This window comes from Pituophis catenifer, unplaced genomic scaffold, assembly GCF_029215685.1.
Source record: "Pituophis catenifer annectens isolate HBS135680 unplaced genomic scaffold, rPitCat1.0.hap2 SCAF_11, whole genome shotgun sequence".
In the NCBI taxonomy this organism is placed as follows: domain Eukaryota; kingdom Metazoa; phylum Chordata; class Lepidosauria; order Squamata; family Colubridae; genus Pituophis; species Pituophis catenifer.
Window position 1 is genome coordinate 14873977 of NW_027256891.1, and position 25454 is coordinate 14899430.

The following is a 25454-nucleotide window of genomic DNA, read 5'->3' on the forward strand; positions in this document are numbered from 1 at the left end:
ATCTAAAGTGGACGGAGCAGTAAAAAAAAAAATGGCCCACTTTGGGGAAAAGCTGATTTTTAAAATTTTTTTAAATAGATGAAGTGAGTGGTCTCAGTCAAGGTTGAATCTTCCCCTCTTCCAGACCTCTAGAAATGACAAGGGATTTTTTTGACTAATCAATCTATATATATATAAAAGCCAAATCCACTCACTCATCACGAAATCTCCAGAACGGTAAAGCCTACAAACTTGAAATTTGACACGTACGTTCCTCTTGGCTTCTAGGTGCTCGCTAAGAAAGGAATTTTCAAAATGACCCTTAGATCATTAGTATTTCATATACAGTATATTCATATACGGTATATTAACATGCTCTGATGCTAAGGAGTTAGACATTCTACTCCCCCTCCCCACCTGAAAAGAACTCTGTTCCAACTGCCACGTGCTTCACATTCCATTACCTCAGGTCAAACTGGCAAATGTTCCACTCCTTCACTCAGGAGCGGTCTGGGGCTCCTTATAGTACTAAACGTCGCTACCTCACCAAAATGTCTATGCCTTCCACCTATGGAACTGCTTCCGGACTCAAGGCGGCAGGAGAGATATTCCCTTATGTGTTTCAATCACCGACCACCACTGAGCCAACGGATTGTGAACCGAAGTTCTCCTGCATAGTGTCCCAGCCCCAACTCACTTCTTACACTGACCTCCTCAGTTCAGACTAATTTGTTCCTTCTACCGTAACACCAGTTAAAGGGAAAAGACTGTCTTTCTGCTGCCCGAAAGTACAACAGATGCTTCAAAATGACGTCTTTTGGAGCCAGAGAGGTGAAGGAGGGAAATTTTATGTCAACATTGGCATGGCATGGCTTAGTGGGCGTGGTAGGGGAAGGATACTGTAAAATCTCCATTTCTTCCCCACTCCAGGGAAAGGTTACTAAAAAATCCTGATCAGCTAGGACTCGGGAGGCAGAGAATAGATGGGGGCGAAGCCAGTCAGGGGTGGTATTTACTGGTTCTCCGAACTACTCAAAATTTTTGCTACCGGTTCTCCAGAACTGCTCACAATTTGCTGAATACCACCTCTGCTCTGTGGGTTGAAAGGAAACAAATATAGGGTGTTTTTGTCCTTTTTCTAGAAGAGTTACCCAACTAGATGATCTGGCATTGCAAGTAGTGTTTTTAGAACACTGTTCTACTCCTGCGATTCAGGGAAGGCAACCTTCCCTTTGAAATGGAGTTGTGGAATTCTTTCCCTTCAACAACACAGGGAGTTTGCTTCTGCTAATTCTGATCACTGTTCTGGTTGTCCAGTGTTGCAGACGCTGTCTAGCCTCTGCAGGATTTTCTCCTGTCCTTGTGAGGAGATGGAAGAGATTGATTTTAATTTATTAAAAGATTACAGCCGTAGATCCAAAAAAGTTGAAAGAGAGTGGACCTACAATAGTGGCCAAAATTGTGGAAACCTTTCGGGAAAAGTGTATTTTCTAAAACTAGCTAATAACACCACTTTTTTTTTTTTTTTGGAGTAGTAGTACCATAAAATTATATATCAACGGAAAGATAATTTATTCAAGAATGTAATGCAATAACTTTTATGAAGGATTTGCTATTAGAATAGCAGTTGCAGTATAAAGAAGAAAAGGGAAACATGTAGAAAAAACAAGGTGTACAAAAATTATCACCCTAGAAAAAACGAGATACACAAAAATGATGACCACATCAGTTAATAGTTGGGTAACCTTTAGCAGGAACTACAGCCTTACAACGCCTTCCCATGGAGTGAACCAAGCCTTTTAGTTCTGCAGCTGTTATAACGTGAAACCAAGATTGAAGGATTAATTCTATTAACTGGGTTTTATTGCTGGGTCACTTGTGACTAACAAGTTTCTTTAGTCGGCTCCATAGATTTTCAATTGGGTCTGGGCTATTCCCAAGCCAATCCAGCAGTGGAATATGATTATCTTGAAACTCCTAAAAAAAAAAAAAAAAAAAAAGTGGTGTTATTAGCCATCAAACCTCAAAAATACACTTTTCCCAAAAGGTTTCCACAATTTTGGCCACTACTGTAGATTGCATTTCAACCAAATGCTCTACTGAAGGGTTGGAACCCAAGTTCTTTGTTCTTCTGGGCGAAAGGTAGAAGGAATTCCCAATGGATTACCAGACAGGATTTACACAGTAAGCTAAGCCATGGTTTTGGTTACCACCTTTAAAGCGCTCCATGGCTTAGGGCCTGGTTATTTACGGGACCGCCTACTACCACCAATAACCTCCCACCGACCAGTACGCTCTCATAGAGAGGGACTCCTCCGGGTGCCGTCAGCCAAACAATGTCGGCTGGCGACCCCTAGGGGGAGAGCCTTCTCTGTGGGGGCACCTACCATCTGGAATGGGCTCCCCCCAGAGATACGGAGGATCCCGGATCTGCGCACCTTCCGCCGCGCTGTGAAGACCTTTTTATTCCATCAGGCGGGCTTGGCCTAATCTCTTCCCTTTTTAAATATGTAAATTTTAATTTGTTTTTAAATTATTGGGGTGTTTTAATTTGTCTGGGCCAAAATGATTTAATCTGATTTTATCTGGTTTTTAAATTTTTTGTATCTATGTTATTTTATTGTCTGGCTGTTCACCGCCCTGAGTCCTTCGGGAGTAGGGCGGTATACAAATCAAATAAAACAAACATAAAACAAAAACATGGTTCTCTCAAGTTAAACTAAATACGCTTTGATTTGCTGAGCCTTGAAGTCTGGTTTATGAAATGCTCTGGGTGGGCTCACACCACATGCAAAGCCCAAAGTAAAGAAATTACTTTAGGGCTTAGTACGTTGTATGAGCCAGGTGCAAAAGAATTTTTGTAGTTTTCTGCCCTTCCGATGCTAGCTGTAGATTCAAAGGACTTCACCCTGCTTTGGATTGGAGGCAGGGGTGAAATTCAACCGGTTTGGACCAATTCGGGCGAACCGGTAGGGACAATTTGAATCAGTTTACCAAACCAGTAAAAACCACACCTGGTTAGCTCCGCCCGGTCACAATTCACCCCTTCCAGCTGCTTGACCCATTCAATGTTAAATGCTGCAGCAGAGAGAATCTGAACTTTTCTCCCTCTATTCACAGCGGAGCTGCTGCAGCCTGTTCCTTTAAGGTAGTCTCTGGGAGGGAGGGGGCCAGGGGAGGACCATAAAGGGAGCAGCAGCTCCACTGTGAATGGAGGGAGAAAAGTTCAGCTTCTCTCTGCCATAGCATTCAACGTTAAAGCTCTGTTTCCAAGGCTTTTTTTTCTGAAGCTCTGTTTGGGGGCTTTTTTTTCTGAAGCTTCGTTTCTGAGGCTTTTTTTAGCTTCTGAAACCTCCGTTTGAGAAGCTGGGCAGGGCAACATTCGGAGTATAAGACACACCCAGATTTTCACCCTCTTTTTTTGGGGGAAAAAAGGTGCGTTTTATACTCTGAAAAATACGGTATATAGTTCCCATCATCCTTCAGCCTGGCCAGTGATCAGGGATGATGGGATTTGCATACCAGCAGTATCTAAGGAACCATATATATCAGGGGTGCCCAACCTTGACAACTTTAAGACTTGTGGACTTCAGCTCCCAGAATTCCAGAGCCAGCATGGCTAACTCGGGAATTCTGGAAGTTGAAATCCACAAACGTTAAAGTTGCCAAGGTTTGACAGTCCTGATATATAGCTTATTCTGCATTTTTCTGTATATTCATGGACTCACTGAGGTGTTCCGTTTCCCTAGGAACACAGTAAGAGTCTGAACATTGTAAAGTAATGATCAGGAAACACCTTTCCAAATTTCTTGTATTTTGTTTGTGATTGACTGTATACCAGGATCATCTGAAGTTCTGTTAACTTGTTTTGCTGTTGTTGTTGTTTATCTGAGCAGGTTGCAATTAACAACTTATTTATTTATTTATTTATTTATTTATTTATTTATTATATTTCTATACCACCTTTCTCCCATAGGACTCAAGGCGGTGTACAGTCAAGAAAAATATAGACACACAAATATCATAAAATTGCTAATTAAAATTATTACTTAGTTTGGTCAATTAAATAAAACCCAGAATTAGATAACATTTAAAAAATCATTCACATGTTTGTATGTTTAGCCCTGCCTGTTGGAATATCAGGGTCTTGAGGGCACGGCGGAAAGCACGGAGATCAGGGATATTCCGTATCTCTGGGGGCAGTTCATTCCAAAGGGTTGGAGCCCCCACAGAGAAGGCCCTCCCCCTGGGAGTCGCCAGTCGACATAATTTGACTGACGGTACCCTGATTAGTCCCTCCCTGTGAGAACGAACTGGTCGGTGGGAGGCTATTGGTGGCAAAAGACGGTCTCGTAGGTACCCAGGTCCTAAGCCATGGAGCGCTTTAAAGGTGATAACTAACACCTTGAATCGCACCTGGAAGACCACCGGGAGCCAGTGCAGCTCGCGTAGGAGAGGTGTTACATGGGCGTAACGAGCTGCGCCCATAATCACCCGTGCGGCTACGTTCTGGACCAATTGGAGCCTCCGGGTGCTTTTCAAGGGGAGCCCCATGTAGAGAGCATTACAGTAGTCCATACGGGAGGTAACTAGGGCATGAGTGACCGTGCGCAAGGCGTCCCGATCCAGAAAGGCGAACCTGATAAAAGGCAAACTTGGTGAGAAATGGTCACCATGCAGGGAAATTAGTAAGTGAACAGCTGGTATTAAAGAATAATTGATGCTGAAAGTAGGGTAATTTTTCAAGACACGTAGATATATGTGTTGATTTCTATAAAAGACTCTTTGGATGGGCCATAGTTCAGCATATTGTGCATGTAAATGATCCTGTGTTTAGCCTCCTTCCCAGTTCAAAATGTAGCAAATAATGAGAATAAATTTTTGCTGACCGGATTAAATAATTCCTGAAAAAATGTACCAATAATTCATCCCTCTGCCTACATCATTGTTTGTCAATTTAAAATAGAAAAGGATCTCTGAAGACATTGGCTTCATACATTCCATTAAATACAAAGTCATAGGCTAACTTGTGAATACCGAGCCAACACTTTTGAGCAATACTAGGTCTGAGCAAACATGCAGTATTTATCAATTTGATTGTCAGCATTCTGATGCTGCCATAAAAAGGAGGAGACGAGGCTTGACTTTTCACCTACTTATTTTCTCTGTAGATAATATCCCCTAGGAGATGGGATGGGAGGGGGACATTCCTGTGGGCTGAGGTCAGAAGCTGGGGAGACTGACTTGGAAGATGGCCAATGAGAAGATGAGAACTGGGGAATGGAAAGGGAAGGGTTTGGTGGTCAGAGGGTTAGTATTGGCTACGACGAAGTCGGGGCCAGATCTGTCGTACTCAATAAATGGAATATTTCAGCAAAGATTAATTGTTTGGGAGTGCAGTTTATTTGAGATGACATGGAAACCTGACATTGATTTGATTTGATTTCTCTAGCCATCCATCTCAGCTTTGTGGTCATGAAGAAGTTTGCTAAAAAGAACTATCGTATCTTCTCAATTCCCTTTGAAAAGTCCATCTTGAGATGGCCAAAAAAACTGAAGAGATACTGTAGTCATGGTGCCATCTCATTCATGAGATAAATAAAAAAAAATATGTTAAGATAGTTTCCATGCTCATTCTTTTCCCCCATAAAATCAGACGTTTGTGTCCTGCTTTTGACCCTCAGACCAAATCTTGGACTGGAACATTTCTTCTGTAGTTTTCTGCTTCCTTTTTTCATCAGGAATTTAATGCCCTGCCCTACAGCCTGCCCGCTTGATTGTAAAGAAGTTTGGAAACAAACTTGTGTGAATAAAATTTCCAATATTCTAAAAGAACTGGAAAAAACATTCCTGTTGGCAGAGAAATGCCATTAAGTCCTTTAGGAACTCATTAATAGATTAACATTTGGGCAAGTAATTATAGCCGCAGTGCAAATAAAAATAAACAAGGCAAGCCAGTAGGTCACAATTGCGCTGAATGCTTGGAGATCGATACTATGAAATATCACATCTGAAGGACGAAGGTCAAGTAGATTGTGCCAAAACTAGGTAGACACAGAGAGAGAGTGGGGGGGGGAATCTGCTGTGAGGTTGGCTGGGTGGATTATTGTGAATGGGAGATGGACAAATTCTGAATAAAAACAGGATGTTTTGGATATTTTGGATCCAATACAGGGGTGAAATCCAGCAGGTTTTGACAGGTTCTGGAGAACCGATAGTGGAAATTTTGATTAGTTCGGAGAACCGGTAGTGGAAATTTTGAGTAGTTTGGAGAACCGGTAGCGGAAATTTTGAATAGTTCGGAGAACTGGCAAATACCACCTCTGGCTGGCTCCAGAATGGGGTGGGAATGGAGATTTTGCAATATCCTTCCCCTAGGAGTGGGGAGGGAATGGGGATTTTGCAGCATCCTTCCCTTGCCACGCCCACCAAGCCACGCACACAGAATTTGAATTTCACCACTGATCCAATAGGTAGCTGAAGCAATTGAGAACTGAAATCCAAAACACCTGGAGCACAATGAGTTTGTTTCCAACTCAGATTAAGCCACCTTTGCAAAGGTTGTATTGTTATCGGGGCAGGAGCAAAATATTTATGTGATCTGAACAAAAGCCACAATATAGATTTTCATTGTTCTTGAAGGACTGAAGAGTGCTTAAAATGCCAATTATTGGTCCAGTATAATCTGGACATCCAGAGCTTCCACTGTCTGTATGTGGACCTGACCACTAACATAGATATTACATCATCTTGGACTCATTTTGTAAGTTAGTCCATTTGAGGTATATTGATTCAAAAATTATTGCCTTATGATGCACTGTTTCATCTAACTAAGGGTTTCAAACAATCTAACAGACATAAGAGTTTGAATATTTGCACCACTCAGGTGACCACAGTGACACAGATAAATTTCCAGGTGACCTTAACGGCCCGCTAAAAGGATGCAAATGACCAGCTGTCTGCAAGGAGTATAAATCCTTCCATTCCCCACCATCCAGTCAGAGCTGAAGAAGCTTCTTGGATGAGAAGCGAAATGTCTTCTAGGAAAAAAAGCGAGAAAGTCCAGCTGCCTCTTGAAAAACCACCTTTGGGACAAGAGTTTTCATAGTATATGAATCAAACTGGAAGAAATGCCCACAAAAAAACCTCCATTCTTCAGAAAAAAAAGAGCTCATGAAGTTTGGTATGAACGGGATAGCTTGCCATCATTTGACTATGAGGATACTAGTTTCGAAGACTTAGTAGAAGAAATGACTTCCACACTTCACTCTCTCAGAAGGTGGTTATAAAATAGGATGCACCCCTTAAAATATAAACAGGCTTTCTTACATCAAGTTGTGGTTGAATCTCTATAGCTGAGTGGAAATTGTTCAACTGTTGAAGTTCACAGTCTTGCTGACTTGAACATTCTGGGGAGCTGTCCAAGGTGCTGCTGTTTTTTTTGATATGCATTAAAACTGCTTTCCATAAAGTTTGCTTAATAATGCACAGATCTTTTTGGGCTACACATTTTTAAATCCCTGACTGTTTATCTATACTGAATGGAAGACTAGGTGTTTATGTTGATATTCTACATCACTGTTTGAGTTATAATTTTGTTGTATTCACATTAAGTCAGCGCCCCCCAATCTTTTCGGCACCAGGGCCCGATTCCATGGAAAGAATTTTTTTCTGTGGACCAGAGAGGGCATGCTTTTTCATGCTGCCTGCATCCCGTGGATGGGGCTTTGCTTGTTTACACGGACTGGTTTCTGGCATGCCGCGGCCCTCTGCCTGTCCCCGGAGTTGGGGAACCCTGCTCTAAGCCACCGAGAGTCTACTGAATAGGGCAGAGCATAAAGAGCCTTGGTAGTACAGGGGTTTAAGGCACCCTGTTATTAAGCTGGTTATTAAGACCAGCTGCCTGCAATTACTGCAGGGTTCGAATCTCGCCAAGACTCAAGGTTGACTCAGCCTTCCATCCTTTCTAAGGTAGGTAAATTGAGGACCCAGTTGTGGGGGCAATAAGCTGACTTTGTATAAATATACAAAAGGATGAAGGCTATTGCTGAGCACATTGTAAGCCGCCCTGAGTCTTCGGAGAAGGGCGGCATATAAATCAAATTAAAAAAAAAAATTCAATAAAGGGGTGTGATGGCTCAATGGTTAATCATGCTGAGCTTGTCAACTGGAAAGCTGACAGCCTGAGTTCGAGACCTGAGTGCCGCACAAGGGGATGAGCTCCCGTTCCTTGCTCCAGCTCCTTCCCACCTAGCAGTTCAAAAGGAAGTAAATGTGAGTAGATAAAGATGTACCACTTCGGTGGGAAGGTAACAAGATTCCACACGCCTTGTCGTATAGCCATATTGGCCACATGACCATGAAAAATGTCTTCGGACACCACTGGCTCCCTTGGCCAAGAAACAGGGATGAGCATCGTGCCATAAAGGCAAACACAACTGGACAGGGAAACCTGGCATTTTAAGCACTCTTCAAAAGCAATGAAAATCTATATTGTGGTTTTTATTCAGGTCACATAAATATTTTGCCCCTACCCCAGTAACAATACAACCTTTGCAAAACTGGCTTAATCCGAGTTGAAAATCCTACCTTTAACATATTTGGATGTTAATGTCTGTTGTGCACACAGGTGTATGACTATCAGCTACCCAGAAAGTGAGTTCATATTTCTGGAGTTAGCTGGACAACAGCTAATTTTGGAACAGAACTAGACTACATGCAAAGAATGACAGGGAGCTGTAAAATCCACAAATGACAAAAAATGAAGTCATCAACGGGTAAAGATGCTTAGCCTATCAGGTCTGCCATTTTCCAATTGCAATGTCCTCATTGATTTGTTACAAATACTGTTAACCCTGTGTTTGGAAAATGCCAGGAACATGATTGCATGTGTTCTCATTTGTAATAAAATAGATTAACTCGCTGTGAAATTTTAACTAGACGGAGACACAACAGTAGCTACCTAATGAACCACAACTCATTGCTGTTAAGTAGCTTAATAGAAGCAGACTGATTACACCGCTGAAAAATGGATCTGTTTATGTGCAGAGAAGAGGCCACTAGCATATATTATAGCAAAAGATAGCCACAACTGTCTTCCATGCTGGAGAGGAGTTTATTGGGTACCCAGGATTACCTTGCCATAGCCGGCAACATCTGAATGACAGTACCCACACAGGGCTGAACCATAATTTCAAGATTTGTTGAATAAACCACTGTTGACAGGTATTGCATATTGGACTAAGCCATAAATACTGCTTACAAACTGAAATGCTGGGTTCACACCCCCACCCCACCAGAAAAGCAGTTGTGTAATGAACCGTGGTGGCGCAGTGGTTAGAATGCAGTATTGCAGGCGACTTCTGCTGACTGCCGGCTGCCAGCAGTTTGGCAGTTTGACTCTCCCCGGCTCAAGGTTGACTCAGCCTTCCATCCTTCCGAGGTGGGTAAAATGAGGACCCAGATTGTTGGGGGCAATAGGCTGACTCTGTAAACCATTTAGAGAGAGCTGTAAAGCATTGTGAAGTGGTATATAAGTCTAAGTGCTAAGTGCTATAATGGCTTAGTATGATAATGCACACTCAGTAAAAAAAAACGAAGATGCTTGTTATACAGGTAGCTACCTACATGATTTCACTATCAAGTCCTTGAGCTTATGTTTAATTCAAGAGTACATCATTAGAGCATGTAGTAATGATTGAAATGTAATATCATGTTGCCCCAAAAATAAGACCATATATAAATATATATATATATATATTTGTTTTCTTTAAAGAAAACAAGTTTCTTTAAAGAGAAATACATATATATGTGTGTGTGTATACACACACACACACACACTCTCTCTAGGGGGCAGTGCTCATCTCCGTTTCAAAGCCGAAGAGCCAGCGCTGTCCGAAGACGTCTCCATGGTATTGTGGCTGACATGACTCAACGCCAAAGGCGCACGGAACGCTGTTACCTTCCCACCAAAAGTGGTCCCTATTTTTCTATTTGCATTTTTTTACATGCTTTCGAACTGCTAGGTTGGCACTAGGCATTCGAACCGCTGAACTGTCAACCTTTTGATCCACAAGCTCAGCGTCTTAGCCACTGAGATAGATAGATAGATAGATAGATAGATAGATAGATAGATAGATAGATAGATAGATAGATATACTTGAGCTTTCAGATAATAGAGGCAAAGAAGCAGCTTTCCTTCACTGTTGTCTTCAAGTCTACTAATCCAGGGATCATTTTCTTAACAGTAATACCTTTTATTTGACCTTCCTTCCTTCCTTCCTTCCTTCCTTCCTTCCTTCCTTCCTTCCTTCCTTCCTTCCTTCCTTCCTTTTCTTACTTTCCTCAACACAATTCTCAGGAATCCAGCAATACCCTATCCATGTCCTGAAAAATGACAGGGGTTTTGTTTCCAACTGTTTTAAATCAAAAACTCCCTCAAGATGTACCAAACCTGAAAGGCCAAGAATAGAATTGCTATCTGCTTAAGCTTAACAAATATTTTTAATTAGTAGGCTAACAGTAGAGCAATTAAAGGCTTCCCTTTTAAGTTTTATTAGTTATTGTATGTTCATTAACTAAGAGATAATTAGTTAAGAAAGCAGCTCCGTCGAGGATTATCCACTGCATAATAGATACGCATCTGTGATTTTGAGGTTCACCCACTATTGAATGTCCAATAACTATCCTATTAAAAACACATTTGAGGCAGTGTTTTCTGAACAATTCATTTAGAACAGACCACACAACGTAATCTTGATAAAGGCCGTTTGTCATAAAACTCTCTGCACAACCTTCAAAAGGTTTTGCTTGAAATACGAGGCCTAGAAAAAGCTTGCTCTGAAGTACAGAACTCCAAGGTAGCCTTAAAAGCAGAACCCAGAGAAGGCTCTGGATGAAATTAGAGGTCAAAGCCAAGTCTTCTTTGATGCACTAAAAGGTGAACCATAGCAAATTTGGAACAAATTTTTGGCAGAGTTGTAGAAAGAGAACTTCAAGTCACTTTCTCTTCACTTTCAACTCTGAAGTTGGCCTGACTGAGGCCGTTTTCATTTTCTATCTTGCTGCTTCAGTGCTGACACAGACGGGAGCTGAGGGGTGTTGTGGCTCCGACCCCCGAGCCCATTTTATCGGAGGGAGAAGGCTCCAAACATGAAGGAGAGGAGCCGGCCAGGCCTCCCTCTCCAGGCCCCTCCTCTCTGGCTATGCCTCAGGTGTCTGCCGAGGGAGAGGAGATTGGCCAGGAGCCAGGTGTCTCCGATGACAGCGATGACGGTGATACGTCGTTCCTGGATCCACGCCAACGAAGGCGAGATAAACGTTTGCAGCAGATGAGAAGGCGTGCCAGGGATTAAGCTGAGTCACTGGACCACACCCCACAGGCTATATAAGAGAGTGTGGTGGCCATTTAGACTCTGTGACGGACAAAGCTAACTTCTGGCTAGTTACTTTGTACAACGCCTGAATCTGCTGAAGGTTTCTGTTTGAGCTGGACTGTTTTTGAAAACTGTGTGTATTCGTTGGTGATTATCTGGTGGAGGAAAACTCCCTCTTCTTGAAGTAAAGCACTTGGCAGACGGTTATCGGTTATCGTATTGCTGCCAAGTTCCTGATAATGAACCTTGTGTGTGCCAAGTAATTCTTTAACCCCCGGCTGGCTGTTTGTGGGTGTATGGGGACGGGGATAGAACAAGGGGAAGGGAGGTGGGAAGTAGAGATAGTTGGGGTGCTGTAGCCAAAATAAAATTCTTTCCCCTGGGAACCAAGGACATCCATGCAGGTGTGAGGAAGGAGGAGGCTGGGATCATCGTAACAACTGGACTGTGTGCTGATTGGGCCCTGTGACCAATGACTCTGGGGAAGGGACAAGCTTTTTTTAGTTAGGTGAAAATCGGCCGGAACTTTAGAGCCGGTTTTCACCAGGTTTGTGCCAATATGATATATCCCGATAAATTGTTCTTTGAGGAAAATGCCTGCCTCGGAGTTCTTGTTGTGGATGTGTTACTTGGAGCCCTGACATTCACTTTTGCTTAGGTGTCCTCCAGATGAGTTTCTGTCTCTTAGCAATGAGGAGCATGTGTTTGCGCACACACGCACATGGACCTTTCCGTTTGGGCATGTTTGCATGCGCAGTTTGGGCACTCTGTCACTGCGTTATTTTATTTGCCAGCTGAACTCATGATTTCTGGACTGTCAGACTCTCCGTAACTTGCCAACTTCTTATCAGTAAGCTACGTGTTTCCGTATCCACCCACATTCCTTCACTTGCTTCACACACTCTTCCTTTGTTCTCTTGCCAGAGGTCCGGCTGGACCGGCAGGAGATCTCGCTTGCCAAAATGTAACAATTAACTTTTCTTAGTTAGTGAGGTGTTTTATTTTCTTTATAACAAATAAATGAGTTTTATTAGAAACTCTTCCTCGCGTTTCTTTTCAGAATATTGCAACTTGGACTAAGCCACGATCCATCTCCTCTAAACCAGGGTAATTAGTCCCAGAACCAAACATGGGATTAATAGATGCCCTGACACACTCACTGTGTAAAAGGTTTGCCATCACTGGTATAGGGTCTCCTGCTTGAGCAGGGGGTTGGACTAGAAGACCTCCAAGGTCCCTTCCAACTATATTATTCTATTATTATTATATAAACTGATATGAAGGCTTCCGATTCCATTCCATTTTTCAGTTTCGTTTGGAAAGTCTAAATATAGAGATTCCCTTGGATCGACCTTCGAATGGGATCCCGAAAGAAATGCAATTAAGTGCTTGAACCAATCTTTCTTTCTTTCTTTAAAGGAAAGGATCCAAGACAGCCCTTCGCCTGCTCCATCTGTAGAAGAGGGCCAGCGACCCGGGAGTCATGCCTCTTCACACCAGAGCAGCAGTGTTTCAAGTTCTCCATCCCAAATTGACAACACACCAGATAGAATTGGTTTGTACCGTTTCCCTGTTTGACCGTTTTGAATTTAGGAACAGCCCTGTGGAAAACGAGAGACAGGAATTACTGTGGGCAGTGAACGTATATCTGAAAATTGTTATAGACAAGGAAGGGGAAAGGAAGAGAAATGAAACAAACCTACTGTATTTTTTGGAGTATAAGATGCACCGGACTATAAGACGCACCTACCTTTTTTGGTGAGGAAAACAAGAAAAAGAAATCTGCCTCTGCCTCCCAGCAATTTTGCCTTGTTGCAGCAAACAGCAAACAGCCTGCTTTACTTTCAGTTTCGTTTTCAGCATAGCTTGATTAGCACAAGCTAATCAAGCTATGATTAGGAAAATATGATTAGGAAAATGGGGAGGGGATTAGGAAAATGGGGAGAGGATTTTCCTGCCTGTCATCCATTCCTCAAGCTCAGCACAGACTGAGGGAAGGATGGCCATTTTCCTCCCGTTCACCAAAAAGCCTCCCTTGAGCTTCTCAAAAAGAGGGGAAAAGCAAAACAGCTGGCCATAGAGCTGCCGGCTTCGGGGAAGCGGCCCAACAAGCAGAAACGCTGTGCCCAGAAAGAGAAGGACAAAAGCAGTATTTGCGCTGCCCCAAGGGGCCAGCGGGCTGCAACTGCAGCCAGACAGTTCCCCCCCTCCATGCCCGCACCGCCACTCATGCTGGCCACGCCCATCTCCCCCCAGGCTTATTTTCGGGGTAGAGGTAATATTAAGCCCACCCCAAAAAATTAGGGTTGGGCTTATTATTGGGATGGGTCGTGTTTTCAGAGAAACATGACCCATCCCAATAATTGTTCTTTGGAACAATCTACCCCCAGAGATACGAGTGATCTCCGACCTCCGGACTTTTCGTCGGGCCCTAAAAACTTACTTTTTTCAGTTAGCCGGTCTGTCTTGATTTTAGGGTTGGTTTTAAAATTTTGATACGGATTTTAAATTGACAAGTTTTAAATTACGGGCCAAATTTATTTAATTATTTTAAATCTATTTTTAACTGTAATGTTATGTATAAATGTTTTTATTTTGGCTGTTCACCGCCCTGAGTCCGAAAGGAGAAGGGCGGCATAGAAGTTTGAATGAATGAATGAATGAATGAATGAATGAATGAATGAATGAATGAATGAATGAATGAATGAATGAATAAATAAATAAATAAATAAATAAATATTAAATAAATAAATAAACAAATAAACAAACAAACAAACAAACAAACAAACACGGTAACTAATTTGATCTTTATTTCTCTCCCTTCCTCTTCAATTTTCTTTTAGGTCTATTATCAAATATTAGAGAAGGAGAAGCAATAGATCAAGAATCTGGACCCAACCCCAAAAAACTCTCAAAGGAGAAAGGTAACACCATTTTTTAATTTTTCTCATGTCAAAATGATTTTTAGGCTTTTTTTGCTGCTCTATATCTGTATGTTGAAATCAAAAGGTCTGTTTTCTGATTCATTTGGAAAATGGTTTGGATTGTTAGATATTTGCATTTACCTCCAGTATTTTGCCATGTAACTGGGGGGGGGGGGGGGTTGGGGTGGAACAGGAGGACACACACCCCTCTTCTACAAAAGGATAATCTCACTCTCTCAAAGTCCCCGCTACATGGTCCCATATCCGGTAGAATTTTATTGGATCGGTGAAGTCCTGCTTGTTACTCACTATGTGCTCAGCAGTGGTGGGATTCCAAAAATTTCACTACTGGTTCTGTGGGCGTGGCTTGGTGGGCATGGCAGGGGAAGGATACTACAAAATCTCCATTTCCACCCCACTCCAGGGGGAAGGATACTGTAAAATCTCCATTCCCACCCCACTCCAGAGGAAGGATACTGTAAAATCTCCATTTCCACCCCACTCCAGGGGGAAGGATACTGTAAAATCTCCATTCCCTCCTCACCCCACTAACCTGTTTTCCAGCTCCGTGTGCAGGGCAACAAAAGAAGACCCAGACGATCAGCTGGGATTCGATCTGCTGGGACCTGGGAGGCAGAGAATAGATGGGGGCGGGGCCAGTCAGAGGTGGTATTTGCCGGTTCTGCGAACTACTCAAAATTTCCGCTACCGGTTCGCTAGAACCGGTCAGAACCTGCTGAAACCCACCTCTAGTGCTAAGAAACTTGGTTCTTTTACTCAGTTTTCTTCACTGTTTCTTTGTGTGTTTATTTATTTATTTATCTTAGAGGCCACCTGAATCCCAAATAACTGTGGCCATAAACTTATTGGTTGGTTAGATCCCAGTATCAGAATTTAATCGTGGTTTTGCTGAAGTTCCTTGACTTCTATAGATTCGGTGAGGAAGCCCCACTGAACCTGATTTTTTTAAAAAAAATTATAGTAAATTGTTTTGTAGGTCTATAGTATGAATGGGTTAAAAAAAAAACCCACCCCACTGTTTTTATACATCCTAAGGATGGTTTAAGTCACGCATACTTGATTATAACTCCGGGAGTTGGCAGACAGTTGCATTCTTGAATATATCTCAGACTTTCTGTAACATCCAGTTTTGCTGATTCAGATTAAGTCTATAGAATAACGCTAATCGTTCTGGCAAAAATAAATTCACATGCCATCTTATCCAATCATCTGTCAGTTCAGAAATACTGAAGAGTGATCACATTGGGGTTGCAGCTTCAGTAAGTTGTTGAACTTCTTCGTGTTTGCATTAATTGTATTTTACACTTGCAATGTATTGCGTTTCACGTGAACGTAATGAACTAACCGTATTAATGTATTTGCATTAATTATAGCTTGCCTCTTGCATTTTTGAATTTCAATTCAATTGCTTGCATTTTATTGATTCATTACATGCATTTTAGTCCCTCTGTTGCTTTGTTTCAAAGGCGGCATGAAGTCATCAAACCATTAAGGAAAAAAATAGGCTCTACATCTTTTATCTTTATCAAGGCCAATATTGATGATGAAGATGATGCTATCATCATCAAGGATTTAGGAATTCATTATTGAGGGGATATGTAGTTAACACAAGAGTATCGGCATTTATTAAGTATGGCATTGGCAAGTCAGCAATTTACACAGGCATGGTAAACATATGTTTGCACATCTGGTTTCGGTAATATCATCATGATTTTGAAAATGATTTATAGCTCTCTGAGCCATAAACTGCCAGTTTTGCTGTAACTTGGAGTTTTTGTGAGATGGAGCTAATTATTGAAAGCATGTTCCAGTGGCAGGCTCAGGGGTGGAGTGAGGATGAAAGGCTACCTCTCCAAGTAATTTGCCGAACTTTCCTTAGAAGGGGGTCACAAGAGATCATCCGTGGAAAGTACCCTGGAGTAGCTAAGCAGTGGTAGATCTTTCTGCAAGACGTAATATATGTGGAGGATGCGATTTCGGCCATAGGCATGTAAAAGAACTTTCTTCCCACAGAGTTCCACAGTGTGCTCCGCTTCGGGGCAAGACTGAAAAATTGAGAATTTTGCTGTTTTGCACGAACTATGATTGCTTTGGGCTGTGCAAATCTTTTGAAAATGTTGCTTTCTCTACGTAGGACTATGTCCAAAGCTTCTTGACGTCTGGTATGTAGGAATGATCTTCGCGAGACAGGGAAAGAGATGCTTTCCCTGTGGAGTCAAGAGAGGACTCAACCTAGAGTTGTTACGTGATCACAAATGGTCTAAGTCTTGAATTCTTTGCAAGACAGGGAAAGAGAATGATCATATAAGGGAATGCTTAGGGAATGATCGGATAAGGGGTGGAGGAGCCCACAACTACTTAACGAACAGAGAAAGACGCTCAGAAAGGAACAGCAGGAGAAGAGGCAGAAGCTGGAGGTGGAGTCAAGAGAGGACTCAGCCTAGAGTTGTTACGTGATCACAAATGGCCCTGTCTTGAATTCCATTAACCCTTATCTAGAGCCAATTTAATGCTCAGCCTTAATTGACTAGATTCTTGTGAATAGGCGTGAGCAATCAATCTTCTGATTTTGGGAGATCAGTGGGAGAAGAGGCAGCAGCTGGGGGTGGAGCAGGGGTGAAATGCTACCGGTTCGCTCTGAATCAGATGAATTGGTAGCGGCGGCAGCACATTTTTCGGCGAACCGGTAGGGGCAGCAGCACGAGGCTCTGCCCACCCGCCCAAATGTCATTACTTCCTGGTTTTAACCAGGAAGTAGCCTCTTTTTGACCCTCTGAGCATGCGCAGAAGGCTTTGCACATGCGCAGAGAATCCAAAATTGGACATGAAGATGGCACGCATGGTGCATACATGGCACGTGCACTTCCAAACCGGTAGGAAAGGTAAGTATATTTCACCCTGGGGTGGAGTCAAGAGAGGACTCAGCCTAGAGTTGTTACATAGTCAGAAATGGTCTTAAATCCAATCCCTCTTGAATTCTTTGTGAGACGGGGAAGAGATGCTACTTAGGGAATAATCAAATAAGGGGTGGAGGAGCCCACAACTACATAACGAACAGAGAAAGAAGCTCAGAAAGGAACAGCGGGAGAAGAGGCAGAAGCTGGGGGTGGAGTCAAGAGAGGACTCAGCCTAGAGTTGTTACGTGATCACAAATGGTCCTCTCTTGAATTCCATTAACCCTTATCTGGAGCCAATTTAATGCTCAGCCTTAATTGACTAGATTCTTGTGAATAGGTGTGAGCAATCAATCTTCTGATTTTGAATTTACACCCCTGACATTAACCTCCCACTTAATGACTACAACAGCTCACGACCCACTGTTGACCTGGGAAGCTGGAGAAGCTACAGATCATAGGATTTTCCACCCGGGTGTATTTCTCTGCCATTCTTTCTTGGGAAATGCTTTGTTTACAGTGAGAACCGGTGGGAAAACAACGCTGATGGGTTTTCTAGTTCGAACTCAATTAAACAAGTTTAGAATAGAATAGAATATTCTTTATTGGTCAAGTGTAATTGGACACACAAGGAATTTGTCTCTGGTGCAATAAGCTCTCCGTATATATACAAGCAACAAAGTGATAAGTCATAAATCATAACATTGCCTGAATAATTGGAAATCCTCTTTCTCTGCAACCAAAGCACACAAGGTGAAAAAGGGAGGGGTGGAATAAAGAAACAAAGTACATTGATTTTGGATGAAAACTTGAAATACTACAGGGACTTTTTCGTGGAGTGGGGGGAATTGTTAATTGTGTGAAATAGATGCAGGGTTGACTGGTTTTTAGAGAGGAGGATTGTGACTGATTCCCCCCCCCCGAGTTACCCTGTTTCCCTGAAAATAAGACCCAACCAGAAAATAAGTCCTAGAATGATTTTTCAGGATGCTCGTAATATAAGCCCTACCCCAAAAATAAGCCCCACCTAAGATTGTCAACCAGATGGGTGCACTAAATGTACTATATTTCCCCAAAAATAAGACCTAACCTAAAAATAAGCCCTAGCATGATTTTTCAGGATGCTCGTAATATAAGCCCTACTGCCAAAATAAGCCCGAGTTAAGATTGTCAGCCAGATGGATGCATTTATTTATTTATTTTATTTATTATCATATTTATATGCCACCCTTCTCCCGTAGGACTCGGGGTGGCTCACAGAATAAAACAACATAACAATAAAAATACTAAAACAAGCCAATTTAAAATCCCCAGACAATTAAAACCTTGTAACAGATCAGGGAATTTGCTGAAAAAGCCATATCTTCAGGTCGGTGCGGAAAGTGCGGAGGTCGGGGGCCATCCGGAGCCCGGTGGGTAACCCATTCCAGAGGGTCGGTGCGGCCACAGAGAACGCCCTCATCCTGGGGGCCGCCAGCCGACATTGTCTGGCCGACGGCACCCAGAGGAGGGCAGCCCTATGTGAGCGCACTGGTCGGTGGGAGGCCGGTAGGAGGTGGTCCTGCAAGTACCCCGGGCCCATGCCATGAAGGGCTTTATAGGTGAGTACCAGCACCTTGAAGCAGATCCGAAGGGCCACCGGCAGCCAGTGCAGCTCGCACAGGAGAGGTATTACACGGGAGTACTATATTTCCCCAAAAATAAGACCCAACCAGAAAATAAGACCTAGCATTATTTTTCAGGATGCTCATAATATAAGCCCTACCCCAAAAATAAGCCCCACTTAAGATTGTCAGCCAGATAGGTGCATTTAGTACCATATTTCCCCCAAAATAAGACCTAACCCGAAAATAAGCCCTAATGCGTCTTTTGGAGCAAAAATTAATATAACAATATATTGTTATTAATATAACAAATGAATGTTGTAAGTTACCCAAAGCCACTTATTTGTCACTTGGATAGCCATATCAATGTGTATAATGAAATAAGGAGTTCAAGATACTCTGTATTTTCCTTTACTATAAACTTTGAATTGATTACACGAGCCACTCAACCCCTGTGACCAAGGGCATCTGTATTAAGCCACAATGGTGCAATTACTGTATGTGATTATATTTGATGTAAGTACCAAAATCATGTAATATGCATATTGACATCTTAATGCATGTGTCATTTGCCACTCTGCTCCCCCATGAATACCTATGATTATAAGAATCTATTCTCTTCAAGAGATCTGGGAACAAATACTGTGTTTGCAGTTCATTCTATCCCAGAATATTTTAAAAAATGGTTTGAAAAATAATAAAAAAATAATAATAATATAAGACCCAGTCTTATTTTCGGGAAACACGGTAGTCCCAAAGGTGCTTTTTTAAAAAGCAGCTGGACTTTGTTTTTCCTTGAAGAGGTTTCACTTCTCATCCAAGAAGCTTCTTCAGTTCTTCAGTTCAGTCAGAACTGAAGAAGCTTTTTGGAGGAGAAGCGAAACCCCTTCAAGAAAAAACAAACTCCAGTTGCCTTTTGAAAAAGCACCTTCGGGACTAGTATGATCTAGATGACTGAGAATCTCCATAGATACACACACCCTAGTTAGTTTATTTTCTTATTGAAAAGATAAGATGATATTTGTGAAAACACAAAATATATATTTTTACATTAAAGGATTGAATTTGGACATAAATTATCATTAGATTAAAGGGAGGGGGAACCCCGTACAATATGCTAATTTTTGGAAATCTGTCTTCATTCCATTCAAAATATTTGGCTTGCACCAACATCCTTCGCACCGGGTGTGTTTTCCTTTTTAAAGGTTTTATTTTGCCCAATATTACCATATTTAATTTTACTTTCAACTGTCCCTAGCATCTGTTATCCCTGCTTTCAAAAAAAAAAAAAAACTTTGGAAATTATTTTTGGGAAGATGGCAGGAAGAGGGAGAAATTAATAACACTCTTTTAGACCAATCAGTTCTATTTTTTATTTTTATTTTTTGAGTGGGGAATGAAAATTAATGAGTCAAGATAAGAAGAGACCAGTGTTTTGGCTCGGGGATGTAATTGCTTTTTCTTTTTCTTTTGTTTTTTTTAAATTTTCCTATTGATGCTGGATGCCATGTGCTGTTTCATGTGCTTGGGCATAGCAGATTGTCCAAGACGAATCAGCCATCACGGACAAACATATTAGCATATGTCTTTTGTTTCTCGTAAGGCAAGCAAAGAGGAGCAACAGAGTACCTATGCAACAGCCTAAACCCTAGGGACTAGCAGATGGAAAAGGGGAACAGATATTCCAGAGTTTTGCTCCAACCAGAATGTGGTGTTGATAAAAAAAAAATCCAGCTAGCCTTTAAAGTTACAAAGCTTTGTAGTAACTATTGTTTTGTTTTTTCCTCCTTTTTTTTTTTTTTTTTTGGGTTTTGTTATTAAAATATTTATCCTTCATTGTAGAATATTAAATATTAAAATATTTATCCCTCATTGTACGCCTGCAGAATGTTGGGCGTAAGGATACCCATAAGGTTGAATCGTATCTGTAATAAAAGAGCTTTTCTTAAAATAAAAAGGACCTAGAGGATCAATAATCGGGACGCGGTGGCTCAGTGGTCGACAGTTCAGCGGTTCGAGTCCCTAGTGCCGCGTGACGGGGTGAGCTCCCGTTACTTGTCCCAGCTTCTGCCAACCTAGCAGTTCAAAAGCACGTAAAAGAATGCAAGTAGAAAAAATAGGGACCACTTTTGGTGGGAAGATAACAGCGTTCCGTGCACCTTTGGCGTTTAGTCATGCTGGCCACGTGACCACGGAGACGTCTTCGGACAGCGCTGGCTCTTCGGCTTTGAAACAGAGATGAGCACCGCCCCCTAGAGTCGGGAACGACTAGCACATATGTGCGAGTGGGACCTTTACCTTTAAAGATCTAAAGAGCCTTGGTAGTACAGTAGTTTAAGGCACCCTGTTATTAAGCTGGTTATTAAGACCAGCTGCCTGCAATTACTGCAGGGTTCGAATCTCGCCAAGGCTCAAGGTTGACTCAGCCTTCCATTCTTTCTAAGGTAGGTAAATTGAGGACCCAGTTGTGGGGGCAATAAGCTGACTTTGTATAAATATACAAAAGGATGAAGGCTATTGCTGAGCACATTGTAAGCCGCCCTGAGTCTCCGGAGAAGGGCGGCATATAAATCAAATTAAAAAAAAAAATTCTTAGGTGTCCTTGAAGGAAAACCTGCCTCCCTGCCATCCTTCCTTAGAGAAATGACTGATAAGCAATCAGCACGATTGTTTTCCTGCAGGTGAAACATTTTTATTTTTACTATGATATTAGTTGGGCATACATTCCCAGAAAGAAAATAAATGCGTTTAGCCCCCTGAATATCGGCTTGGGTAGAAATGTTATATTACCCACTTGGACGTAAAAGTGTAGGTGACATAGAGCAGAGAGCCGGCTTTGCTTACAAATCAGCCGGGTGATGAGGTTGCAAAAGTTTATATTTTCCCCGCTTTCATTGGTAGAATTTATTAGCTTCTTGGAATTGATTCTGGATGCCTTTCATTTGCCATTGGGCTAAAGTCACGAACAAAATGATGATATACCGCGTTTTTGCTCACTCATCTTTTTATTGCCTAACTATTGTTATTGAGTAAAAGGCATTCAATATATTTCATGAAAAGAGGCACAGAGCAGAGGGGGAGAGGGGGAGCAAAGAAGGCGAAATGGCTCATTATCTCTTCTTTTTCCCCCTCCTCATTTTAATTGACATTGGTTTCTCTCACTGCTAGGCAGGCTGGCCCTAGGGCAAAGAAAGCATCCGGGAGTAGCATAGGGTCCCTTGAGAAGATTTGTAGCTCAAGGTTGAACTGTGGGGGTCCTTGGTGCTCTCTGAGCTGAGTTGTTTTCTTGCAGACATTTCATTTATTTACTTACTTACTTACTTACTTACTTACTTACTTACTTACTTACTTACTTATTAGTTCAATTTATATGCCGCCCTTCTCCGGAGACTCAGGGCGGTTTACAATGCATTAAGCAATAGCCTTCATACTTTTGTATATACCTGCTTAGTAGGGCTTTCGGCCCCTCCCTAAGCGGTGTTCTTTTTTATACAAAGTGAGCTTATTGCCCCCACAATCCGGGTCCTCATTTTACCTACCTCGGGAGGATGGAAGGCTGAGTCAACCTTGAGCCTGGTGAGATTTGAACTCGCAGTAATTGCAGGCAGCTGGCAGCTAAGTGCTACTTTAACAGCACTTAGTCCACTGCACCACCAGGCTCTTCATTACCCATATAGGTAACGTCATGAGTGTTAGAAGGGAATGAAGTATGTGGGGTGGAGGAGAAATAGAAGGGGGGGGACAGGACTAGGATTGTGGGGTCCTTGGTGCTCTTTGAGCCATGGTTGTTTTCTTGCAGATGTTTCATTACGCAACTACCATATTTTTCGGAGTATAGGATGCACTTTTTTCCCCCCTAAAAGGGGGTGAAAATTTAGGTGCGTTTTATACACCGAATGTAGCCCCGTCCACCCACTGGCCCCCACCCTTTGGCCTCTGCCTCCCAGCAGCTACCTCCTTGCAGCAAACAGCAAGAAAAAACAGCTGATTTCAGCTTCAGCATAGCCTAAATTAGCACAAGTTGATTGGATCGGCCTCCCGACTCTCAGCTGTTTTGTGCAGGCCTCTGCTGCTTGCTGCAAGGAGGAAAATTGCTGGAGCAGATTTTTTTTTTTCCCTTGTGCTAATCAAACTATGCTGAAAACTAAAATGAAAATAAAGCATGATGTTTGCTGCAACGAGGCAAAATTGCTGGGAGGCAGAGGCAGATTTCTTTTTCTTGTTTTCCTCACCAAAAAAGATAGATGCGTCTTATAGTCCGGTGCATCTTATACTCCAAAAAATACGGTAGGTAACATCATCAGTGCTACAAGGAAATAGGGTATGTGGAGTGGAGGAGAATGTCAGAGTTTTGGCAGCATAACTAGTATTATGAGATAAACCCAGGAGCAAAACACAGCACAAAGAGCCTTTTAGATAAATAACAGTGGTTTTATCTACAGTTAAATATTTACAGACTTATGCGTGGTTAAATACCTTTACAGCTACTGACACATGACGAGAGAGAACTTGTGGAGAATGCATGAGGAGAAGGAAACACCCTCTAATGGCTTCCCTTATATAGGCAGCTTCTTATCCAGCTTCTTAAAGTGGCAGTAACCCTGCTGCCTCATTCCATTGCATCAGCTTCCAGTTGCCTCCGCTTACAACCTTTCATCAGCTTACAACTATTAACTCTTCATACCCTGACAGAGAAAATGGAAGGGGAGGAGGAGGAGGAGAACGACTGTGGGGTCCTTAGTGCTCTCTGAATTTGGTTGTTTCTCACCCTGTCAGTGTTGGTGGGAGTGTTTTCTTCTTGGGTAGTTTCTTGATTACTCAATTTTTTTGCTGTTTGATTGTATGAGTTATTTACTGCCGGATTGTTGGTCTGGTATGAATCCTTGATGCTAGATGACAGGACCTAGAAAGTCTGTGAAACAACACGGGGTTGGGTTATTTGCCCGGAAAAGAATCAGCTCTAGCAAAGTTTATATAACTGCACGGTAGGAAAGTCTCAGGGTCGTTATCTCTGGGAAGATAATGTTAACTCAGCAATATCATTGCTTTGATCTTTGGTTACACTCTGAACAAAACTAGATTGTCATTTGACTGACAGCCTTGTCAGGGAATGAATGAAGAGTGACAGTCCAATATTGAAAATGCAGCATTTACAGAACTTTTTCAAGAGTCCTAAGTTTTCTCATGACGCTGCTTCTTTTGTGCAAGACTGAATTTTACATTTTGGTAGGGTTTTTTTTTTTTTTAAATAAAAATAAAAACGTGTTTATTGCTAGCTGCGGTGAAACCTTATGATATTATTTTTGAGACTCCTGGATGGTAAAAAACGCCTGTCTCCCTTGACAAAGTTGTTGTTGATGTGCAATACAACGAAACAATTTTAACTTGGCAATGCTGGGATTTATCGCTTGGAACAGACACTGCTCTGGCGGTTTTCAGGAGTCAAACCAAATTATGAATTCTGCTACTCAGCCGACTTGTGTTTTCCCCATTGTGCGACTCCTTTTATCGTTTGATATTGTTTTATTTCAGGTTTTCTTGTTTTTTATTTCTAACCTGCCGAATCTCCAGAGCTGAGAAAGAGATAGCAACAAGCAGAGTGGGGAGACCATTTAATTCAGGCAGTCCTCGACTTAAAACAGTTCATTTAGTGACTGTTTAAAGTTACAACGTCACTGAAAAAAGTGACTTACAACTATTTTTCACAGTTGCAACCTTTTTTTAGCATCGCCGTGATCAAAATTCAGATGCTTGGCAACTGACTCGTATTTATGACGGTTGCAGTGTCCTGAAGTTACGTGATTCCCCTTTTGCGACCTTATGTCGAGCAAAATCCATGGGGAAGCCAGATTCACTTAACAACCGAGTTACTAACTTATCAACTGCAGTGATTCACTTAATGGTGACAAGCAAGATCGTAAAAAGGGGGGGGGACTCATTAACGAATGTCTCGCTTAACAACAGAAATGTCGGGCTCTGTTGTGGTCGTAGATCGAGGACTACCTGTCATTGACCCACTTAACGACAGTTGTTAAGTGGAGCTTTGCCCCATTTTTACGAACGTTCTTGCCACGGTTTTCAAGTGAATCGGTTGTTCAGTTAGTAACAGGGTTGTTAAGCGAATCTGGGCTTTCCCCAGGAACTTCGCTCGACAGGAGGTCGCAAAAAGGGAATCACGTGATCCCTTGCTGAACATCTGAATTTTGATCCCGCGACCATGGGGGAGGCTGCAGGCGTGAAAAGCAATCGTGTCAATTTTTTTGCAGTGCCATCATAACTCCGAACCAGGGGTGAAATTCAGCAGGTTCTGGAAAACCGGTAGCGGAAATTTTGAGTAGTTCGGAGAACCGGCAAATACCACTTCTGGCTGGCCCCAAAGTGGGGTGGGAATGGAGTTTTTGCAATATCCTTCCCCCAGGAGTGGGGAGGGAATGGGGATTTTGCAGTATCCTTCCCCTGCCACGCCTACCAAGCCATGCCCACACAACCGGTAGTAAAAAAAATTTGAATTCCACCACTGCTCCGAACGATCTCTAAACGAATGGTTGTAAGTCGAGGACTACCGGCTGGCCTCGGGCAGCTCTTCTCCTGGAATTGCTGACCCAGCTGCCTCTTCTCTACACCTTCAAGAGTGAGATGTGCTGGAATCCAAAGTTG

At 42.3% G+C, this 25454-nt stretch overlaps 1 protein-coding gene across 1 annotated transcript in view; it reads left to right on the forward strand.

The window, feature by feature from the left end:
• Positions 1–25454, forward strand: part of DACH2 (dachshund family transcription factor 2) — a 322657-nt gene that overhangs the window by 260145 nt on the left and 37058 nt on the right. The window contains exons 7-8 of the mRNA XM_070951865.1: positions 12774–12909; positions 14198–14278. Of these exons, the coding sequence (XP_070807966.1) occupies positions 12774–12909; positions 14198–14278 (217 nt within the window). The remainder of the gene's footprint in view (positions 1–12773; positions 12910–14197; positions 14279–25454) is intronic.